The 22,892-nt window shown below is 37.8% G+C and overlaps 1 protein-coding gene across 1 annotated transcript in view; it reads left to right on the forward strand.

The window, feature by feature from the left end:
• The window catches only part of THSD7B (thrombospondin type 1 domain containing 7B), a 1,177,597-nt gene that overhangs the window by 734,683 nt on the left and 420,022 nt on the right, over positions 1 to 22,892 (forward strand). The window contains 1 exon segment of the mRNA XM_053712541.1: positions 19,712 to 19,890. Within this exon segment, the coding sequence (XP_053568516.1) occupies positions 19,712 to 19,890 (179 nt within the window).

Below are 22,892 nucleotides of genomic sequence, written 5' to 3' on the forward strand. Positions count from 1 at the left end.
AACTCAAAAAAAGTGAGTTTGACCAAGTTCAGATCCAGTTCCTTGGTTATGTCATCTCAAAAGAAGGTTTTGCCATGGATCCTGCTAAATTCACTGCAGTTTTAGAGTGGCCTCAACCTACTTCATTAAAGGAATTGCAGAGATTCTTGGGGTTCTCCAATTATTACCACAATTTTATAAAGAACTTTTCTCAAACAGTCCTCTCACGGAATTGACAAAACGGAACAAAGACTGTAAACATTGGCCCCCTGAGGCCATACAGTATATGCCTTCTCTCATATAAAAAAAAAGGCTTTATGTTCTGCCTCTGTGCTCCGCCATCCTGATTCTGACCTACAGTTCACTTTAGAGGTTTGATGCCTCCGAGATAGGGGCTGGAGTAGTTCTAACCCAAAGGGATCCTTTAACCTCCAAGTCGCACCCTGTAGAATTTTTTTCAAAATGCTTTACTCCTGCAGAGAGGAATTACGATGTGGGTAATCGTGAACTCTTAGCAATTAAGATGGCCTTGACTGAATGGAGTCATTGGTTGGAAGGCACTGTTAATCCCATTCAGATTCTCACTGACCACAAGAATCTGACTTACCTAGAGATTGCTCATAGACTCAATCCTCGACAGGCCAGATGGGCCTTGTTCTTTTCCCATTTTAACCTTGTGGTCTCTTATCTTCCTGGGACCAAGAACAAAAAGGCGGATGCCCTTTCCCATTAGTTTCCTCACTCAAGTGATTCCTCTGAAGCTCATATTGAACACATCATACCTCCTTCCTATGTGGTTGCTCAATTGAATACCACTCTTCTTCAAGACTGCAACGTGACCAGTCTAGTACACCTGATAGCGAAATGGAGAGTAAGCAACTAGCGCCTGGAATAGTTTACCTGCTACATTATAAACAGACCCCCTAATAAGGTCCTAAAAGAAATCTAGTACAAAGTGTTTGCATAGGAGCGCCACAGGCTAAGGTAAACAACAGGTTAATATACCAACAACACCACTAGTATCCTAAAGGTGTGCTTAAATATTTCTCCACCAACAAGGTTTGAAAAAATGAACAATGTTTAATTCACATATAATAAAACATTAAGAGAACATTAAAACATAAAACCATTTAAAACGTCTATTTGAAAACTTTAAATGAATAAGCATCAATGATCAAAGCTTATAGAACTAATTCAACTTGTACAATAGAACTCATGAGGTCTAAAAATCATTTGTCTAAGCAAATATTGATTAATATCCAAAATGAGTGTATCAATACTAATAGTGAGTAATAATGAGTAATCCTCTCATATCCCAGAGAAGTTAACAACTATACCATATTACATATAAATCAAACACTAGTGTGATAACCCACTTGTGGGAATAAAGATGTACGTTAGAAATAAAAAATGTGAAAAATGTGAGTCAAAAATAGAATCAAAAAACAAAAACAAAAACGAAAATTGCAATTCTCTGTGCAAGAAAAATTTTCTGTGCAAGAAAAAAGTTTGGTAAACCTCTGTAAAAAATATGTGAAAAAGTGAACAAAAAGGGTAAAAAAAAGGGGTGTAAAGATCAAATACCGGTATGATCAATAAAAAATAAATAACCAATTGCTATAAACAGCTTTGTGTAATAAATAAGTACCACATGTGTGGAACTAACCACAGTGACCTTAATATCACATCTCACATCTCATCTTGGATGTCCTCTCAGTACCTTAAGCTAAATCTCTCCAAAACTGAACTCCTTATTTTTCCCCCTTCTTCCAATGTCTCCACCCCCAAAATTTCTATAACTGTTGATAATTCCATCATTACCCCTATCCCGCTCGCCTGATGTCTTGGGGTCACACTTGACTCAGATCTTTCCTTCGCTCATCACATCCAGTCCTTGGCTAAAGCCTGCCGCTTCCACCTTAAAAACATTGCTAAAATTAAACATTTCCTTACACAAGATACAACCAAGATTTTAATCCACTCTCTCATCATTTCCCGCCTCGACTACTGCAATTCCGTCCTCTCTGGTCTACCTAGCTGACGCATAGCTCCTTTACAATCCATTATGAATGCCTCTGCCAGGCTCATCTTCCTTACTCGACGCTCTTCATCTGCTGCACCTCTCTGCCAATCCATTCACTTGCTTCCTCTTGCCTCTAGGATTAAACATAAAATCCTCACCCTGACATATAAAGCTCTCAACTGCACTGTTCCCCCCTACATCTCAGAACTTGTCTCTAGATACTCTCCCTCCCTTCCCCTTCGATCAGCTCAGGATCTCCTCCTCTCCTCTTCTCTTTTTACTTCCTAACATTCACGTTTACAGGACTTCTCCAGACTGGCACCCATCTTGTGGAATTCCCTGTCTCGCTCCATAAGACTCTCCCCTAGTTTTAACAGCTTCAAGCACTCCCTAAAAACTCTACTATTCATGGATGCATACAACCAACACTAACCTTTCCTAACGCCATTGCTTTCCCCTTGAACCCCTTAGATTGTAAGCCTATGGGCCCAGCTGTTTATAGATCACTTCATAAGAGCCGACTACAACAGTGAAACTCTCGGCAGGGCCCTCTACCCACTTGACCCCTACAAAAGCTATCCTGTACACCGACTATGTTTACAGCCCTGCGGAATCTGTTGGCGCTCTACAAATACCTGATAATAATAATAATAATAATAATAATAATAATAATAAACCCTTATCTCTAGGGTGCTATCCTACAATTAATTTCTAATAACAAATGTGTCTAAACATCGATCAAATAGTGAATAGCACAAATAAACAAATAAATGAGCAAATTGTCCCCAAAAAAGTCCCAACTGGATCTATAATGTCCAAAATGCTGATCCAATGGAAACAGTCCTATATTAGTGATGATGGTCCCGGTGTCCTGGTTTGGAGTGAAAGCGATGTCCTAAGGGATAAACAAGAAAATACACTCACAAAGAGGGCCTATGGGATAGGTCTAATGGTAGTAGGCTTACCCAAATTGCCATGGTCCTGATAGTATATGAGCCTCACAAATTCGTTCTGGATCGTCTACACGTTTCGGCCCTTGAATAGGGCCTTTTCAGAACGGATTTCTGAGGCTCATATACTATCAGGACCACGGCAATTTGGGTAAGCCTACTACCAATAGACCTATCCCATAGGCCCTCTTTGTGAGTGTATTTTCTTGTTTATCCCTTAGGACATCGCTTTCACTCCAAACCAGGACACCAGGACCATCATCACTAATATAGGACTGTTTCCATTGGATCAGCATTTTGGACATTATAGATCCAGTTGGGACTTTTTTGTGGACAATTTGCTCATTTATTTGTTTATTTGTGCTATTCACTATTTGATCGATGTTTAGACACATTTGTTATTAGAAATTAATTGTAGGATAGCACCCTAGAGATAAGGGTTTATTATTAAGGTCACTGTGGTTAGTTCCACACATGTGGTAATTATTTATTACACAAAGCTGTTTATAGCAATTGGTTATTTATTTTTTATTGATCATACCGGTATTTGATCTTTACACCCCCTTTTTGTACCCTTTTTGTTCACTTTTTCACATATTTTTTACAGAGGTTTACCAAACTTTTTTCTTGCACAGAAAATTTTTCTTGTACAGAGAATTGCAATTTTCGTTTTTGTTTTTGTTTTTTGATTCTATTTTTGACTCACATTTTTCACATTTTTTATCTTTATTCCCACAATTGGGTTATCACACTAGTGTTTGATTTATATGTACTATGGTATAGTTGTTAACTTCTCTGGGATATGAGAGGATTACTCATTATTACTCACTATTAGTATTAATACACTCATTTTGGATATTAATCAATATTTGCTTAGACCTCATGAGTTCTATTGTACAAGTTGAATTTGTTCTATAAGCTTTGGTCATTGATGCTTATTCCTTTAAAGTTTTCAAATAGACTTTTTAAATGGTTTTATGTTTTAATGTTCTCTTAATGTTTTATTTATATGTGAATTAAACATTGTTCATTTTTTCAAACCTTGTTGGTGGAGAAATATTTAAGCACACCTTTAGGATACTAGTGGTGTTGTTGGTATATTAACCTGTTGTTTACCTTAGTCAGTCTAGTAAACCTCCTGAAGCCCCCATGGTTTACAATATATTTTTTGTACCTCTAAACCTTCACACTCCTGTACTGTCCTGGGCTCATGACAGTAAACTCTCAAGACTGGTTTGACAAAGACTGTTAAGCATCTTTCCCAACATGTATGGTGGCCTACTATGAAGTCTGATGCTCAGGATTATGTAATAGCCTGCACAACTTGTGCTGCCAACAAAAACCCTGATCCTTGCCTCCCGGCTTGCTTCAACCATTGTCTATTCCCAAACGACCATGGACACACATAACAATGGATTTCATTGTGGACCTTCTTCCTTCTGACCACCATATAGTTATCTGGGTTGTGGTGGATTGCTTTTCCAGACTGGCTAATTTTGTACCCCTAACAAAACTACCTTCTGCCCATGAATTATCGTCTCTTTTTCTCCTGCATGTGGTACGACTTCATGGCACTCCTGTGAATATTGTTTCCGACAGAGGTCCACATTTCATCTCTACCTTTTGGAGAGCCTTTTGCAAGCTGATTGGAACCACTGTTTCCTTGTTTTCTGGCTACCATTCTCAGACCAATGGACTAACTGAAAGAGTAAACCAGGAACTTGAGGTTTATCTTAGAGCTTTTGTCAACGCTCTTCATACCAACTGGTCCGAGTTGTTACCCCTAGTAGAACTGGCAAGAAACAACTCATTGGCACTCTTCTCTTCGATGTTCTTCATTTCAAGCCACAGCAGGGTATCAAAATTGTGTCTTCTCTCTTTCTGCTCAGTTCACTGGGGTTCCTGCTGCAGACTGACACGTTACTGAACTCACCACTCATTGGCAACGTATTTGCTCTCAACTACGTTCAGCTGTCTCTAGATATAAAATGTTTGCTGATTGTCATAGAGCTTCTGTACGTGCCATCTCTGTAGGTGAACGTGTTTGGGTCTCTACTCGACATATTCATCTACGTCCACCCTGTCACAAATTGGAGCCTAAGTTTATTGGTCCTTACAAAGTCCTGAAAAGACTGTCTCCTGTTAACTACAAAGTGGCCTTGCCAAAACCCTGCGCATACACCCAGTCTTCCACATCTCACTACTCAAGCCTTACATCAAGAATAGATATACCCAGCTCCGACCTCCTCCGCTCCTGGTCTGTGGTGACCCTCAATATGAGGTTGCTAAGATCCTGGACTTCAGATACAGGTGCAGACAACTGCAGTATCTGGTACATTGGAAGGGTTACTCTGTGGCGGATCGTTCCAGGGTTCCTGCCCGTGATGTGCATGCTCCATCTTTGGTCTCTAGATTCCATGCTGCTCATCCTTTGAGGCTGACTCTGGTTCCCAGAGGGAACCCTTGAAAGGGGGGCTATGTCGTGCCACGCTGCTCTAGATGTTGCTAGGGACACAGCGCCTGCTGTCTGCTCGTTGCCTAGGGGGGAGTCGGCTCCTCTCTACATATGGCGGTGACATAATCTCTGCACACATCCCCATTCAGAAGCTAGTCAGGATCTCCTGTGGCGCGAATCTGGCGCCTACATAACTAACTTCCGTCCTACCTATCACTACCCAAGTATAGGTGTTACTCCTGGGTGTTATTGATTCTTATGCTGGACTGTTATATTGTTGCTGGCCCTTGCTTGTCTGACCACTCTGCCTGTTAAACCCTTTAATTGCTGGATTGATATACCCTGCTGAAATCTGCTTGTCTGACCACTCTGCCTGTTAACCCCTATTATCTCTAGACTGCCTTACTATTGCCAAACCCAGCCTGCCTGACCATCCTAGTGGTTTGCCTCTGGACTGCATTGCTGTTGCCAGGTCCTGCCTATCTGACCTTTCTGGTGGTTTGCCCCTGAATTACCCTTCTCTGGTTTCCTGCCTGTTACCGCCAAGGACTGTCCTGCCAGTGGTGAGTGCCGCTTACCCCATCTTGCAAACCTTATCTGCTCTGGTATATATCCTATCATCTTGGCTCGACGCCGGGATAACAAGACTACTGGCCGAGTTCGGTCTGATAGAGGAGTATCCCACGAGCATTACAATATCACTGTTTCCACTAGCTTCAAAAGTCCTTGAAAAACTAGTTTTTGATCGCCTAACCCACTTCCTGTACTCCAACTCATTGCTTGAACTCCTGCAATCTGGCTTCTTTCCCCAACACTCAACTGAGACTGCCCTCACCAAGGTTACTAACAATCTCCTTTCTGCTAAAAACAACAGCTACTACTCTATACTCATCTTACTTGACCTCTCTACTGCCTTTGACACTGTTGACCATCCCCTCCTCCTACAGACTCTCAGCTCTATTAAGCTCTGTGACACTGTCCTCTCCTGGATTCACTCATCCCTCTAACAGATCATTCTCTGTCTCTTTTGCTGGTGACTCCTCCTCTACATAGCCTCTGTCTGTTGGAGTACATCAAGACTACTTTTCTCTATTTACACTTCTTTACTGGGTAAACTTATCAATAGCTATGTCTTCAACTATCACCTTTATGCTGATGATACCCAGATCTACCTATCCACCTCTGCACTCTCTTATTCTGTCAATTCTCACATCAGCGACTGCTTTTCTGGCATTTCCTCCTGGGTGGCCTCTCACTACCTAAAAATAAACATGTCCAAGACCGAACTACTTCTAATCCACCCCCTCTAATTCTACTCCAGTTTCTAATTTTTCTATCACTGTTGGCGGCACCACTATCTCCCCATCACCCCAAGTCCTCTGCCTTGGAGTCACACTTGACACAAATCTATCCTTCATTCCCCACATCCAATATCTTGAAAATTCATTTCTGAGTGCTGAAACTACTAAACATCTAATCCACTCCCTGGTAATTTCCCGACTTGACTACTTAAATAACCTACTAACTGACCTCCCTCTCTTCCGCCTCTCCCCCCTTCAATCCATCATAAATGCCTCCACCAGGCTAATCCATCTCTCCCGACGCTCTGTATCAGCTTCACCTCTCTGTGAGTCCCTTCACTGGCTCCCCATTTACAGCAGAATTAAATTCAAAATTCTCACTCTGACCTACAAAGCCATCACCAATGCTGCCCCACCCTACCTGTCCTCCTTCATCAACAAATATACTCCAGCCAGCCCCTAAGATCCAACAATGACCTGCTCGTTGCCTCCTCTACCATCACCTTTTTGTTCAGGGAAGCTTATCACCCAACTCATTAACAAATTAATTTCACATAGCCAACAGTCGCCCTCCTCTAACTCCTCACTAACATCATTCTCACCTTTGCAGTCCCCACCTCCTGTTTCCCATACACCTACCCATTTAGATTGTAAGTGCCCATGGGAATAGGGCCCTCAAATGCCCCTGTATTTGTCTGTAAAATGTTGTCTTACATTGTATTGTTTCACTGTTTTACTTATATTTACGTACCCATTGACAGTTTTGCGGAATCGGTTGGCGCTTTATAAATAAAGAATAATATTATGTATATATATATATATATATATATATATATATATATATATATATATATATATATATATATATATGTTATATTCCTCTTCAGTTTAAGTAAACTCTATGAAATCTCATGAGCTTTCAGTGAAACCTCATGAGGTCACAGCAAAGGCACTGCTGATGCTGATTGGCTATTGATTTTTTTTTTCCAACTTGCAGCTTTACAGCAAATAAATTATAACAGTTTACACAGCATATTTTTAAATATATATTCTGATATTGATATATATATATCTATACCAATATATATATATATATATATATATATATATATATATATATATATATATATACAGAGGATTTGCAGAGGATAAAAATACATACTTGGTGTATTTTATGCAAGGCCCTGTGAGTGACTTCCTTTAATGCTGTTTATATATTTAAAATCATGTATTGAAATATAGATATGAAATATATTTATGCAAAAAAACATCATAAGATAATCATAAGATAATCTGCTATGTGAAGAACATTGGAATGTGACGTATTTATATTTTTATGGTTAGCGCACCTTGGAATAGGTGATTGGGTTTGCGCACGAGTAGGGTGTTTTTTCCTTTAATTGTGCTCCATTGACTTCTATTGGGGAATAGGTTATTGTGCGTGCAATATTCTAAGTTCGGCTTTTTACGCGTGTCGGGTTAGCGTGTGAGCAAAAACAGTTTACTTTCAAATCACAATACGAGAGCAACCCAACACGGGCAAAAAATAGATTACTTCTAAGCGCAGTTAAAGCTTGACCGGGAGCATTAAAGGGACAGTCTAGTCAAAATTAAACTTTCATAATTCAGATAGCGCATACACTTTTAAACAACTTTCAAATGTACTTATATGATCAACTTTGATTTGCTCCTTCGTTATTCTTTGTGGAAAGCTAAATCTAGGTAGGCTCATATGCTAATTTCTAAGCAGTTAGAATGCCTCTTATATCAGTGCATTTTGACAGTTTTTGACAGTTAGGCACTGCTAGTTCATGTGTGGCATATAGATAAAATTTACTTACTCCCTTGGAGTTATTTAAGAGTGAGCACTGATTGGCTAAAATGCAAGTCTGTCAAAAGAACTGAGATAAGGGGGCAGTCTGTAAAGGCTTAGATACAAAATATTCATAGAGGTAAAAAGTGTATTAATAAAACAGTGTTGGTTATGCAAAACTGGGGAATGGGTAATAAAGGGATTATCTATCATTTGAAACAATACAAATTCTGGAGTAGACTGCGCTCCACTTGTAATCTAGCCATTTCATTTTTTTTGTGTATGCTCAATAAGAATAAGGAAAAAGAATGGCTATTTATTATTAAGATTTTTTTGAGGAAAACAAATACAGTTGGAGTACAATTTTGATCTAGGTAGAGTATGTTGGATTAAATTAGACATTCATTATCAGGATCTTGATGTTTTTGTGGGTGAAAAGGGCTTGGTTCATGGTGTATATAAATTACACATGAATATGACAGGATTTGCACGTATTTGGTAAAAAATAATTACACTTACTCTTGCTTATGAAATAAGTATGCATCATGGGGCCTATTTATCAAATGTCTGTCTGACATGATCCGATCAGTGGATCATGTCCGACAGACATCGCTGAATGCGGAGAGCATTACGCTCTCTGTATTCAGCATTGCACCAACAGTTCTTGTTAGCAGGGGGTGTCAATCAATCGATCGTATTCGATCAGGTTGATTTCTAGCGATCGCTGTCAGCCTCCTCAGAGCAGGCAGACAGGTTATGGAGCAGCGGTCTTTAGACCGCTGCTTCATAACTTGTGTTTCTGGCGAGCCTGAAGGCTCGCCGGGAACACGGGGCTTCAAGCTCCATACGGAGCTTAATAAATAGGACTCTAGTGGTAGAATGTGCACCTACACTTTCTTGTTTTTTTCAATTAATCATTGCTGGTCACCTTGGTAGCACTTCCACAATGTGTGTGCTAGGTTGCAAATAGTCTTTTTGTGGTGTGCTTAACAAAAAAAAACCCTTTGTTGTATCTTAATAAATAGGCCCCCATGGCTGGATATACAGGAAGATCATGTAGGTTTTGGCTTTTCCCCAAACCCTGAATAAAGATGCTAGGCCGGGATATAAAAAGATCTCAAATGATTGGGTGCACATTATATTAAAGTAAGTGAGTATACTATGCAAATGTAAGGGGTTACCATATTATGCAACAGTTCATATGTTTGTATGCTAAAAATATTTTCCTTTATGTAAAATAATGGATTTATGAACACCTCTTAGTCACTAGACTGGGCTTCTAACAGAATTTTTATATTTCCTCCAAGAAAAAAGAACAAAGACTAGGCTTACCAGATGTCCCAGTTTTACTGGGATTGTCCCTGTGTGAAGGTGCTGTCCCAGTGTCCCGCCCGATTGTTCATTCTGTCCCATTCGGTGCCAGCCTTTACAAATACCAGCAAAGCAAAAGCCGTTTTTTTTACATTCTGATTGCAAATGGCTAGCATAGCTGACATGGGTGGTATTATCACAAAATGATTTAATGTGTACATCCCTGAATGCCCCCACTAAACTCAAAATGAATTGCAAGTACCACACACCCCTTCGATTGGAAGCCACACTCAGTGACACGCCCAAATAGCTTTATTCATCCAATCCAATAACGCACTGCGATGAGAAGAATTTGAGGTGTCATCTGACAAAACACTGACAGCAGCAGTGACATTGCAGGACTGACCCGTTGAAACTAGGAGCAACCAACTTGGATCTTGGTGTAGTATTATCCAGTGCTGGTATTTATTTATGGGAGGAACAATTACATCACTAAATTTCCTAAAACTAGACGCTCTTATTTTACTGGTAAAGTCTCCAACTCCCATCAATAAATGGTGAAATCCTAATCATTTCACTATTTACGTCAGTGCTTACCATGAATTAAATTAAATAAATTAAAGATTTGCTTAATTTTCATTTTGAAACTAGCAGGAAGTGCACAGTAGGTCAGTGGTGTCGAAGCTCACTGGCTAATAAGAAAAACTCCTACAGCTATAACAGTTACAAATAAAGAAGTCACCGTGATAATCGCAATCACTGGGCTTCTATAGGAGGCACTATGATAATGAACAGATATATATAAAAAGGGAATATATATAGAATATATATATATATATATATATAAATTAATATTTATCAATGGTAGCAAAACAAATATATATATATATATATATGCTAATGTATATACACAATGTATATTAATCACTAACGGCTAGATTTAGAGTTTTGTCGGTAACGACCCGAAAAGCTAACGCTGGCTTTTTTCTGGCCACACCTTTTAAATAACTCTGGTATTGAGAGTCCACAGAATGGCTGCGTTAGGCTCCAAAAAAGGAGCGTAGAGCATATTTAACGCAACTTCAACTCTCGATACCAGAGTTGCTTACGTACGCGGCCAGCTTCAAAAACGTGCTCATGCACGATTCCCCCATAGGAAACAATGGGGCTGTTTGAGCTGAAAAAAAACCTAACACCTGCAAAAAAGCTGCGTTCAGCTCCTAACGCAGCCCCATTGTTTGCTATGGGGAAACACTTCCTACGTCTCCACCTAACACTCTAACATGTACCCCGAGTCTAAACACCCCTAACCTTACACTTATTAACCCCTAATCTGCCGCCCCCGCTATCGCTGACCCCTGCATATTATTTTTAACCCCTAATCTGCCGCTCCGTACACCCCCGCCACCTACATTATCCCTATGTACCCCTAATCTGCTGCCCTAACATCGCCGACCCCTATATTATATTTATTAACCCCTAATCTGCCGCCCCCAACGTCGCCTCCACCTAACTACACTTATTAACCCCTAATCTACCGACCGGACTTGAGCGCTACTATAATAAATGTATTAACCCCTAATCCGCCTCACTCCCGCCTCAATAACCCTATAATAAATAGTATTAACCCCTAATCTGCCCTCCCTAACATTGCCGACACCTAACTTCAAGTATTAACCCCTAATCTGCCGACAGGAGCTCACCGCTATTCTAATAAATGTATTAACCCCTAAAGCTAAGTCTAACCCTAACACTAACACCCCCCTAAATTAAATATAATTTAAATCTAACGAAATAAATTAACTCTTATTAAATAAATTATTCCTATTTAAAGCTAAATACTTACCTGAAAAATAAATCCTAATATAGCTACAATATAAATTATAATTATATTATAGCTATTTTAGGATTTATATTTATTTTACAGGTAACTTTGTATTTATTTTAACCAGGTACAATAGCTATTAAATAGTTAAGAACTATTTAATAGCTAAAATAGTTAAAATAATTACAAAATTACCTGTAAAATAAATCCTAACCTAAGTTACAATTAAACCTAACACTACACTATCAATAAATTAATTAAATAAAATACCTACAATTATCTACAATTAAACCTAACACTACACTATCAATAAATAAATTAAATACAATTCCTACAAATAAATACAATTAAATAAACTAACTAAAGTACAAAAAATAAAAAAGAACTAAGTTACAAAAAATAATTTTTTTTTTACAAACATTAGAAAAAAATTACAACAATTTTAAACTAATTACACCTACTCTAAGCCCCCTAATAAAATAACAAAGACCCCCAAAATAAAAAAAATGCCCTACCCTATTCTAAATTACAAAAGTTCAAAGCTCTTTTACCTTACCAGCCCTGAACAGGGCCCTTTGCAGGGCATGCCCCAAAGAATTCAGCTCTTTTGCCTGTTAAAAAAAACACATACAATACCCCCCCCCAACATTACAACCCACCACCCACATACCCCTAATCTAACCCAAACCCCCCTTAAATAAACCTAACACTAAGCCCCTGAAGATCTTCCTACCTTATCTTCACCATACCAGGTTCACCGATCGATCCAGAAGAGCTCCTCCGATGTCGTGATCCAAGCCCAAGCGGGGGGCTGAAGAGGTCCATGATCCGGCTGAAGTCTTCATCCAAGCGGGAGCTGAAGAGGTCCATGATCCGGCTGAAGTCTTCTATCAACGGCATCTTCAATCTTCTTTCTTCAGGATCCGTGTCCATCCCGCCGACGCGGAACATCCATCTTCACCGATGACTTCCCGACGAATGACGGTTCCTTTAAGGGACGTCATCCAAGATGGCGTCCCTCGAATTCCGATTGGCTGATAGGATTCTATCAGCCAATCGGAATTAAGGTAGGAAAATTCTGATTGGCTGATGGAATCAGCCAATCAGATTGAGCTCGCATTCTCTGTTCCGATCAGCCAATAGAATGCAAGCTCAATCTGATTGGCTGATCGGATCAGCCAATCGGATTGAACTTGATTCTGATTGGCTGATTCCATCAGCCAATCAGAATATTCCTACCTTAATTCCGATTGGCTGATAGAATCCTATCAGCCAATCGGAATTCGAGGGACGCCATCTTGGATGACGTCCCTTAAAGGAACCGTCATTCTTCAGTTGGACGTCGTCGGAAGAAGATTGATCTGCGCTGGAGGTCTTCACGATGGAGCCGGTCCTCATCGGATGAAGATAGAAGATGCCGCTTGGATCAAGATGGTTGCTGGTCTGGATCGCCTCTTCTTCCCGGATAGGATGAAGATTTTGGAGCCTCTTCTGGACCTCTTCAGCCGTCGGATGATGGATGTCTAGCCCCCGCTTGGGTTGGATGAAGATTTTGGAGCCAGGACCGATCGGTGTGATACCCAGTGAGATGAAGACAAGGTAGGGAGATCTTCAGGGGCTTAGTGTTAGGTTTATTTAAGGGGGGTTTGGGTTAGATTAGGGGTATGTGGGTGGTGGGTTGTAATGTTGGGGGGGGGTATTGTATGTGTTTTTTTACAGGCAAAAGAGCTGAATTCTTTGGGGCATGCCCCGCAAAGGGCCCTGTTCAGGGCTGGTAAGGTAAAAGAGCTTTGAACTTTTGTAATTTAGAATAGGGTAGGGCATTTTTTTTATTTTGGGGGTCTTTGTTATTTTATTAGGGGGCTTAGAGTAGGTGTAATTAGTTTAAAATTGTTGTAATTTTTTTCTAATGTTTGTAAATATTTTTTTATTTTTTGTAACTTAGTTCTTTTTTATTTTTTGTACTTTAGTTAGTTTATTTAATTGTATTTATTTGTAGGAATTGTATTTAATTTATTTATTGATAGTGTAGTGTTAGGTTTAATTGTAGATAATTGTAGGTATTTTATTTAATTAATTTATTGATAGTGTAGTGTTAGGTTTAATTGTAACTTAGGTTAGGTTTTATTTTACAGGTAATTTTGTAATTATTTTAACTATTTTAGCTATTAAATAGTTCTTAAATATTTAATAGCTATTGTACCTGGTTAAAATAAATACAAAGTTACCTGTAAAATAAATATAAATCCTAAAATAGCTATAATATAATTATAATTTATATTGTAGCTATATTAGGATTTATTTTACAGGTAAGTATTTAGCTTTAAATAGGAATAATTTATTTAATAAGAGTTAATTTATTTCGTTAGATTTAAATTATATTTAACTTAGGGGGGTGTTAGTGTTAGGGTTAGACTTAGCTTTAGGGGTTAATACATTTATTAGAATAGCGGTGAGCTCCAGTCGGCAGATTAGGGGTTAATACTTGAAGTTAGGTGTCGGCGATGTTAGGGAGGGCAGATTAGGGTTTAATACTATTTATTATAGGGTTATTGAGGCGGGAGTGAGGCGACCTGCAAAAAAGCTGCGTTCAGCTCCTAACGCAGCCCCATTGTTTGCTATGGGGAAACACTTCCTACGTCTCCACCTAACACTGTAACATGTACCCCGAGTCTAAACACCCCTAACCTTATACTTATTAACCCCTAATCTGCTGCCCCCGCTATCGCTGACCCCTGCATATTATTTTTAACCCCTAATCTGCCGCTCCGTACACCCCCGCCACCTACATTATCCCTATGTACCCCTAATCTGCTGCCCTAACATCGCCGACCCCTATATTATATTTATTAACCCCTAATCTGCTGCCCCCAACGTCGCCTCCACCTAACTACACTTATTAACCCCTAATCTACCGACCGGACTTGAGCGCTACTATAATAAATGTATTAACCCCTAATCCGCCTCACTCCCGCCTCAATAACCCTATAATAAATAGTATTAACCCCTAATCTGCCCTCCCTAACATTGCCGACACCTAACTTCAAGTATTAACCCCTAATCTGCCGACAGGAGCTCACCGCTATTCTAATAAATGTATTAACCCCTAAAGCTAAGTCTAACCCTAACACTAACACCCCCCTAAATTAAATATAATTTAAATCTAACGAAATAAATTAACTCTTATTAAATAAATTATTCCTATTTAAAGCTAAATACTTACCTGAAAAATAAATCCAAATATAGCTACAATATAAATTATAATTATATTATAGCTATTTTAGGATTTATATTTATTTTACAGGTAACTTTGTATTTATTTTAACCAGGTACAATAGCTATTAAATAGTTAAGAACTATTTAATAGCTAAAATAGTTAAAATAATTACAAAATTACCTGTAAAATAAATCCTAACCTAAGTTACAATTAAACCTAACACTACACTATCAATAAATTAATTAAATTAAATACCTACAATTATCTACAATTAAACCTAACACTACACTATCAATAAATAAATTAAATACAATTCCTACAAATAAATACAATTAAATAAACTAACTAAAGTACAAAAAATAAAAAAGAACTAAGTTACAAAAAATAAATTTTGTTTTTTACAAACATTAGAAAAAAATTACAACAATTTTAAACTAATTACACCTACTCTAAGCCCCCTAATAAAATAACAAAGACCCCCAAAATAAAAAAATGCCCTACCCTATTCTAAATTACAAAAGTTCAAAGCTATTTTACCTTACCAGCCCTGAACAGGGCCCTTTGCAGGGCATGCCCCAAAGAATTCAGCTCTTTTGCCTGTTAAAAAAACACATACAATACCCCCCCCCCAACATTACAACCCACCACCCACATACCCCTAATCTAACCCAAACCCCCCTTAAATAAACCTAACACTAAGCCCCTGAAGATCTTCCTACCTTATCTTCACCATACCAGGTTCACCGATCGATCCAGAAGAGCTCCTCCGATGTCGTGATCCAAGCCCAAGCGGGGGGCTGAAGAGGTCCATGATCCGGCTGAAGTCTTCATCCAAGCGGGAGCTGAAGAGGTCCATGATCCGGCTGAAGTCTTCTATCAACGGCATCTTCAATCTTCTTTCTTCAGGATCCGTGTCCATCCCGCCGACGCGGAACATCCATCTTCACCGATGACTTCCCGACGAATGACGGTTCCTTTAAGGGACGTCATCCAAGATGGCGTCCCTCGAATTCCGATTGGCTGATAGGATTCTATCAGCCAATCGGAATTAAGGTAGGAAAATTCTGATTGGCTGATGGAATCAGCCAATCAGATTGAGCTCGCATTCTCTGTTCCGATCAGCCAATAGAATGCAAGCTCAATCTGATTGGCTGATCGGATCAGCCAATCGGATTGAACTTGATTCTGATTGGCTGATTCCATCAGCCAATCAGAATATTCCTACCTTAATTCCGATTGGCTGATAGAATCCTATCAGCCAATCGGAATTCGAGGGACGCCATCTTGGATGACGTCCCTTAAAGGAACCGTCATTCTTCAGTTGGACGTCGTCGGAAGAAGATTGATCCGCGCTGGAGGTCTTCACGATGGAGCCGGTCCTCATCGGATGAAGATGGAAGATGCCGCTTGGATCAAGATGGTTGCCGGTCTGGATCGCCTCTTCTTCCCGGATAGGATGAAGATTTTGGAGCCTCTTCTGGACCTCTTCAGCCGTCGGATGATGGATGTCTAGCCCCCGCTTGGGTTGGATGAAGATTTTGGAGCCAGGACCGATCGGTGTGATACCCGGTGAGGTGAAGACAAGGTAGGGAGATCTTCAGGGGCTTAGTGTTAGGTTTATTTAAGGGGGGTTTGGGTTAGATTAGGGGTATGTGGGTGGTGGGTTGTAATGTTGGGGGGGGGGTATTGTATGTGTTTTTTTACAGGCAAAAGAACTGAATTTTTTGGGGCATGCCCCGCAAAGGGCCCTGTTCAGGGCTGGTAAGGTAAAAGAGCTTTGAACTTTTGTAATTTAGAATAGGGTAGGGCATTTTTTTATTTTGGGGGTCTTTGTTATTTTATTAGGGGGCTTAGAGTAGGTGTAATTAGTTTAAAATTGTTGTAATTTTTTTTCTAATGTTTGTAAATATTTTTTTATTTTTTGTAACTTAGTTCTTTTTTATTTTTTGTACTTTAGTTAGTTTATTTAATTGTATTTATTTGTAGGAATTGTATTTAATTTATTTATTGATAGTGTAGTGTTAGGTTTAATTGTAGATAATTGTAGGTATTTTATTTAATTAATTTATTGATAGTGTAGTGTTAGGTTTAATTGTAACTTAGGTTAGGTTTTATTTTACAGGTAATTTTGTAATTATTTTAACTATTTTAGCTATTAAATAGTTCTTAAATATTTAATAGCTATTGTACCTGGTTAAAATAAATACAAAGTTACCTGTAAAATAAATATAAATCCTAAAATAGCTATAATATAATTATAATTTATATTGTAGCTATATTAGGATTTATTTTACAGGTAAGTATTTAGCTTTAAATAGGAATAATTTATTTAATAAGAGTTAATTTATTTTGTTAGATTTAAATTATATTTAACTTAGGGGGGTGTTAGTGTTAGGGTTAGACTTAGCTTTAGGGGTTAATACATTTATTAGAATAGCGGTGAGCTCCAGTCGGCAGATTAGGGGTTAATACTTGAAGTTAGGTGTCGGCGATGTTAGGGAGGGCAGATTAGGGGTTAATACTATTTATTATAGGGTTATTGAGGCGGGAGTGAGGCGGATTAGGGGTTAATAACTTTATTATAGTAGCGGTGCGGTCCGCTCGGCAGATTAGGGGTTAATAAGTGTAGGCAGGTGGAGGCGACGTTGAGGGGGGCAGATTAGGGGTTAATAAATATAATATAGGGGTCGGCGGTGTTAGGGGCAGCAGATTAGGGGTACATAAGGATAACGTAGGTGGCGGCTCTTTGCGGTCGGCAGATTAGGGGTTAATAAGTGTAGGCAGGTGGAGGCGACGTTGAGGGGGGCAGGTTAGGGGTTAATACATATAATATAGGGGTCGGCGGTGTTAGGGGCTGCAGATTAGGGGTACATAAGGATAACGTAGGTGGCGGTCGGCAGATTAGGGGTTAAAAAATTTAATCGAGTGGCGGCGATGTGGGGGGACCTTGGTTTAGGGGTACATAGGTAGTTTATGGGTGTTAGTGTACTTTAGAGCACAGTAGTTAAGAGCTTTATGAACCGGCGTTAGCCCAGAAAGCTCTTAACTACTGACTTTTTTCTGCGGCTGGAGTTTTGTCGTTAGAATTCTAACGCTCACTTCAGACACGACTCTAAATACCGGAGTTAGAAAGATCCCATTGAAAAGATAGGATATGCAGTTGACGTAAGGGGATCTGCGGTATGGAAAAGTCGCGGCTGAAAAGTGAGCGTTAGACCCTTTCCTGACTGACTCCAAAAACCGGCGGTAGCCTAAAACCAGCGTTAGGAGCCTCTAACGCTGGTTTTCACGGCTACCGCCAAACTCTAAATCTAGGCCTAAGATTGCAATAATGTGTAATAATTCAAAGAAATATACAAAGCGATAAACTGAACAGGCCAGATCTGAAAAGTCCAACAGGTGTCCTCAGACGTCCCAAAACTTGAATAGGCCGCTCTCTGTCATCACCCGGAGGGATGATACACTTCTATTATGATGAGACAAAAACAAAAACAGAGGCGCCACATGTGTAGGTCAATAAAGACAGAAACATCCAAAAAGGAGCAGATTAAGGGTACTCACAAAAGTAGTGGCACTCTATTATGCCAATAGGAGCGGGCTGGTGTTCAACAGCAAACCAGCTAGCTGTGTAAAGGTCCCCACCAAATACGATCAGCGCTGGAAATCTCTGTTATAGCTATAACAGCTATAACAGTTACAAACCTATAGGCATAATAACGTATTCTCCAGGTACACAAATGAAGACACACAAAAGCTATAAGAAATTGGGGTATTACAGCTTTTTTAAAATGGGTTTTGGACTTTCACAGATCTTCATGGAAGCATAAGAGATTTAGGCTATGCATAAAACAAAGCATTCATGTCAGGCCGCTAATTATTTTAATATTTATAATGACTGCCTAAATTCTTTGAACATTGTTTGTTTCAACTTAAAACATTTATATCAAATCATTACAATGTGTACAATTAAGATATTTTTTATGTGTTGAGTAATTTCATAATTAACATGTCCAAACCTCCAAATACTTCATTACAATTAGAGATGATAATCATATTTAATTTGTGTACATGTAGCACAGTTTCTAATTGTGGTTTGAGCTATGTTTTTAGCTTATAGAAAAGGATTGTATTAGGATATGAACTGAGCATGCATGATCATTTATATATTGAAAAAAACTATACAAAAAACTCTACTTGAACAGAGCAAATATGTCTTTTCAACAGGTCTAATGACCAGAGTTTGAAAAGTCCAAAAATCCTTCTATATTTTTTCTGGATTTTTTTTCTTTTCTTATTTATTGGAATACTGGCATCAAAGTGACACCACACAAACTATATGGGATGTTGTGTATTTAAAAACCTTGAAATGCAAAGCTTATTGCTGGGTTTTGGAAGGTATAGCATTGGCCTTGAGCTTTTAAACTGCTAAAGGCAAGCAGATATTTTGCTGGAAATTCTGATTGATCCAAATAGTGGTCATAGATCTTAAAAATGATACAATTTCTACACCCCTTTTGTTAAATCATATGTTATTATACAGAATAAACAACAGCTTAAGTCTTCCCTAGATGCAATTGTTACATTTTAATGGCCATACAAGAAAACTACACTAACTTAATATCTTTCACCTGATTTGCTTTGTAAGTCTATTAATATGTGGTTCTATTCCTTATCACCCTGACATTTAATTTGATTCAGTGAAAGTAATTAATTTGAGACTCTTTTTGTCAGGGTGCACATTACAATCAGTCAAAATTTACATGCAAAATGCTTACTTGCTTTCATTCTTTTGCCTTTAATAATGCTACATTGTCAAAAGGTTGTTTTCTGACTTTAGGTTACCTTGAGGAGCCATGTAATGTCCCCTGTCCATTCGACTGCAAACTGAGTGAGTGGTCAAGCTGGTCTCCTTGTAGTTCATCTTGTGGAACAGGAGTTAAAATTCGATCTAAATGGTTGAAAGAGAAACCTTACAACGGGGGAAAGCCATGTCCAAAATTGGATGTTAAAAATCAGGTGAAGTATGTCTTTTAACGCAGTTCCTGCTTCTACATTTTTATATGTATAGAACATGATTGCCACATGGTTGTCTATTAATTTGATTTGATTCCTAACTAGATATAAGATGGAAATTCGTTTACTCTGTACTAAATGTAGTAAATATTTAAACACTACTTTTGTAAAGCTAAAGTAAACATTTACTTAAAGAAACATGTAAGAGAAGATTAAAATTTTGATTAATCAGAGACCACATACAATTGACATCTTTTTCTTCACATACTTTGCTTAGCAACTTTCTATATAGAAGCAGGGTTAAGAGTGTGCACATAACTTGAGCACTGTATGACACTGTTACAAACATTGTTGCAAATGCTGCTGTCTTATAGTGTTCAAGACACATGCATGCTCCTGATCTATGTTATCTTGCAAAGGAAGAAAGTGTTAACAAAAGATACCAAGAGAAATTACAGTTAGCTTGTGGCGGTTTAGGAGTAAATAACCATGTTTATTTTTGTATTATTAGGCTTGGTGCTATATATTTTAAAGGGATCCTTCACTATACATCACCAATGTCGGTGCCAATGCTGGTTGGACTTTTGTGCCAGCATCGCCACCCCTTGTGATGTATAGTTAAATGCCACTCAGCGCTGCTGCCTTTAAACAGTAATGTCAGCTCTTTTGTATTTTTCACTGGCTTTTTCAACATCACGCTAGATCCCTGTTGAATATATCGACACATTGCAGGACTTTTGATCATCATGGCCTAAGCCTGCAACACAGATGTTTAAACAAGTAATTCAGTTGGCTGGTTAAATAATTTACTGATAGAAACAAATTAGCTACAAAAGTACCTAGTATTCAGTAGAGTGTTCTAAGGAGAGGAGCCAAACTGAAGCTGAGGGTAATCAATTTGAGAAAATAAAATGGAATAGGCATTTTATAAGTACGCCATTGCATTAATTTCATGGATTAGAGGAGTTGATATATATATAACAGAAGTTAGTACGGGAGTCTGGATTCTCTTGTGCCAATAAAGTATTAATCATAGTCAAAAAGTGTCACAGATGTTTTATTCTTTACAAAAGTTGCTAAGGAAACCAACCAAATGCTTTCAGCTGTTGGAGAAATTTCAGACACTATCTAAATGAGATTCTTTTTATCTTGCATTGGTAGTCATTACCTATTAGCAATGAAAAAGTATATTTACAGTTTCTTTTCTCTAATATATTCATATCTTATATATTCTGTATGGGGGTGGTGCATAAAAAGACTGCTTAAGCATCTTAACAGAGAAGTGAAAATCATATAAATTGTTTTTAATGTTTTGTCTGAATTCACCAAAGGTATTAGGAAAAATAAGTAATGATGTGCCTGGCTGTATCTAGCTTAGTCTCATACAACTGCATCATCTGAATTTTCATTTTAAAATCAATCATTGGTTTATTTTCATCTACAACCTATCACACATCTAATAGTTATATTTATCCTGTAGATTTTATTCTGCTTTCTTGTAAGGTTATGTCACCTATTATGTTGCCACCCTTAAATAAAAAGGGACAAGTTAATAATATAATATGTAACCTGTGCCCTGTGAGATTTATGTAATCACAGCACAGATTTATCATGTTTGCTAATTGCTCATCTTAAATTCCTTTTAGCAAAATTTATTGCTTGAGCTGTGTGTAATTTGTGACTAATTTTGGCATGGTAAAAACTTCTGTACAGATGTGCCTAGTAATGATAAATGATTGCACAGACAGAGCTGAATGTAAATCCCTGAGATATAGAAACCCCTACTATAGCAGTCTGTTCAGTTTTGCAATAACACAGTTATTAAGGGGGAAAACAATTATTACATGGAAAATAGTTCTGTTTTCATATTTTCTGCTAGAAGCACAATATCTAAGTTATTTTGATACTCAATTGGCTAGTTTCATTCTGCATATAAATCTGTAGCTTCCATATAAAAATGAATATTATCAGTCTCACATAGGTGACTGGAGCTGACTAGCTAATACCCTGAAGTTCATTAAACAAATTGGGGTTAACCACACAAACGTGTTTCTTCTTCTTGAAATAGATGGCAAGGTTAATTGCTGCAGGACTACATATGACTAAAAATAAACTAATTTTTTTTTTTTATTATTATTTTTTTTAAATCATAAAATCACCTAAAATGTATTTATGTTTAATTTTAAATATATATTTCAGCCTGCATCAACACGTATTTATTTGTGACTCCAAACTCTTGAATGCCAGTGTGTGTGTGGAGAGAGAGAGAGAGAGAGAGAGAGAGAGAGAAAGAGAGAGAGAGAGAGAAAAAGAGAAATTGTGTGAGAGAAAGGAGAGAGTGTGAGAGAGAGAGAGACTTTTCCGCCATTTTTGTTTTGTTTTTAATTACATGATAACTTATGTCTTTGTTATACATGCGGAAGAATTAATAAAATGTATATATACATATACAGTTCATAACTATTAAGTGGAACAACATGAAATTAATCTGATGTTGTTTTCAATATCTGTTTATCACAGAGAGTGTAAAAAGATAGACTAACTTTTCTTAATTTGTGTACATGCTAGATGTGTTATAATTATTAAGTGATATTGTAGAGGCGTCTATAGTAAATATACAAAAAAAATTTATAAAATGTATAGAATTAAAAAAAAAAAATATGCACAAAAAAATGTATAGAGAAATGTGTATAAGATTAGGCATGAAAATGAAAAAATTAACATAATTTATGATCATTTATAAAAAAATCGTGTTTGTGATATAGAAATAGGAATTATTAGCATCTAAAATGCTATGGATATTTAAAAGCAAATTAGAACAGATAGAACAAAATAGAAGGAAAAATAAAATACGTATGTCCCTGTGTCTTTTGTATAATTCTATAGAGTTATTTTTTATATTATGATTATATTTTTGGCAGTTCTTTATATTTCAGAAATCCCTTTCACTGGATAATTTATTTATTATTCCATAATGGAATTAAGATCCATTTCAGCATTTAAAC

The sequence above is a fragment of the Bombina bombina genome, chromosome 1, assembly GCF_027579735.1.
Source record: "Bombina bombina isolate aBomBom1 chromosome 1, aBomBom1.pri, whole genome shotgun sequence".
Taxonomy (NCBI): Eukaryota; Metazoa; Chordata; class Amphibia; order Anura; family Bombinatoridae; genus Bombina; species Bombina bombina.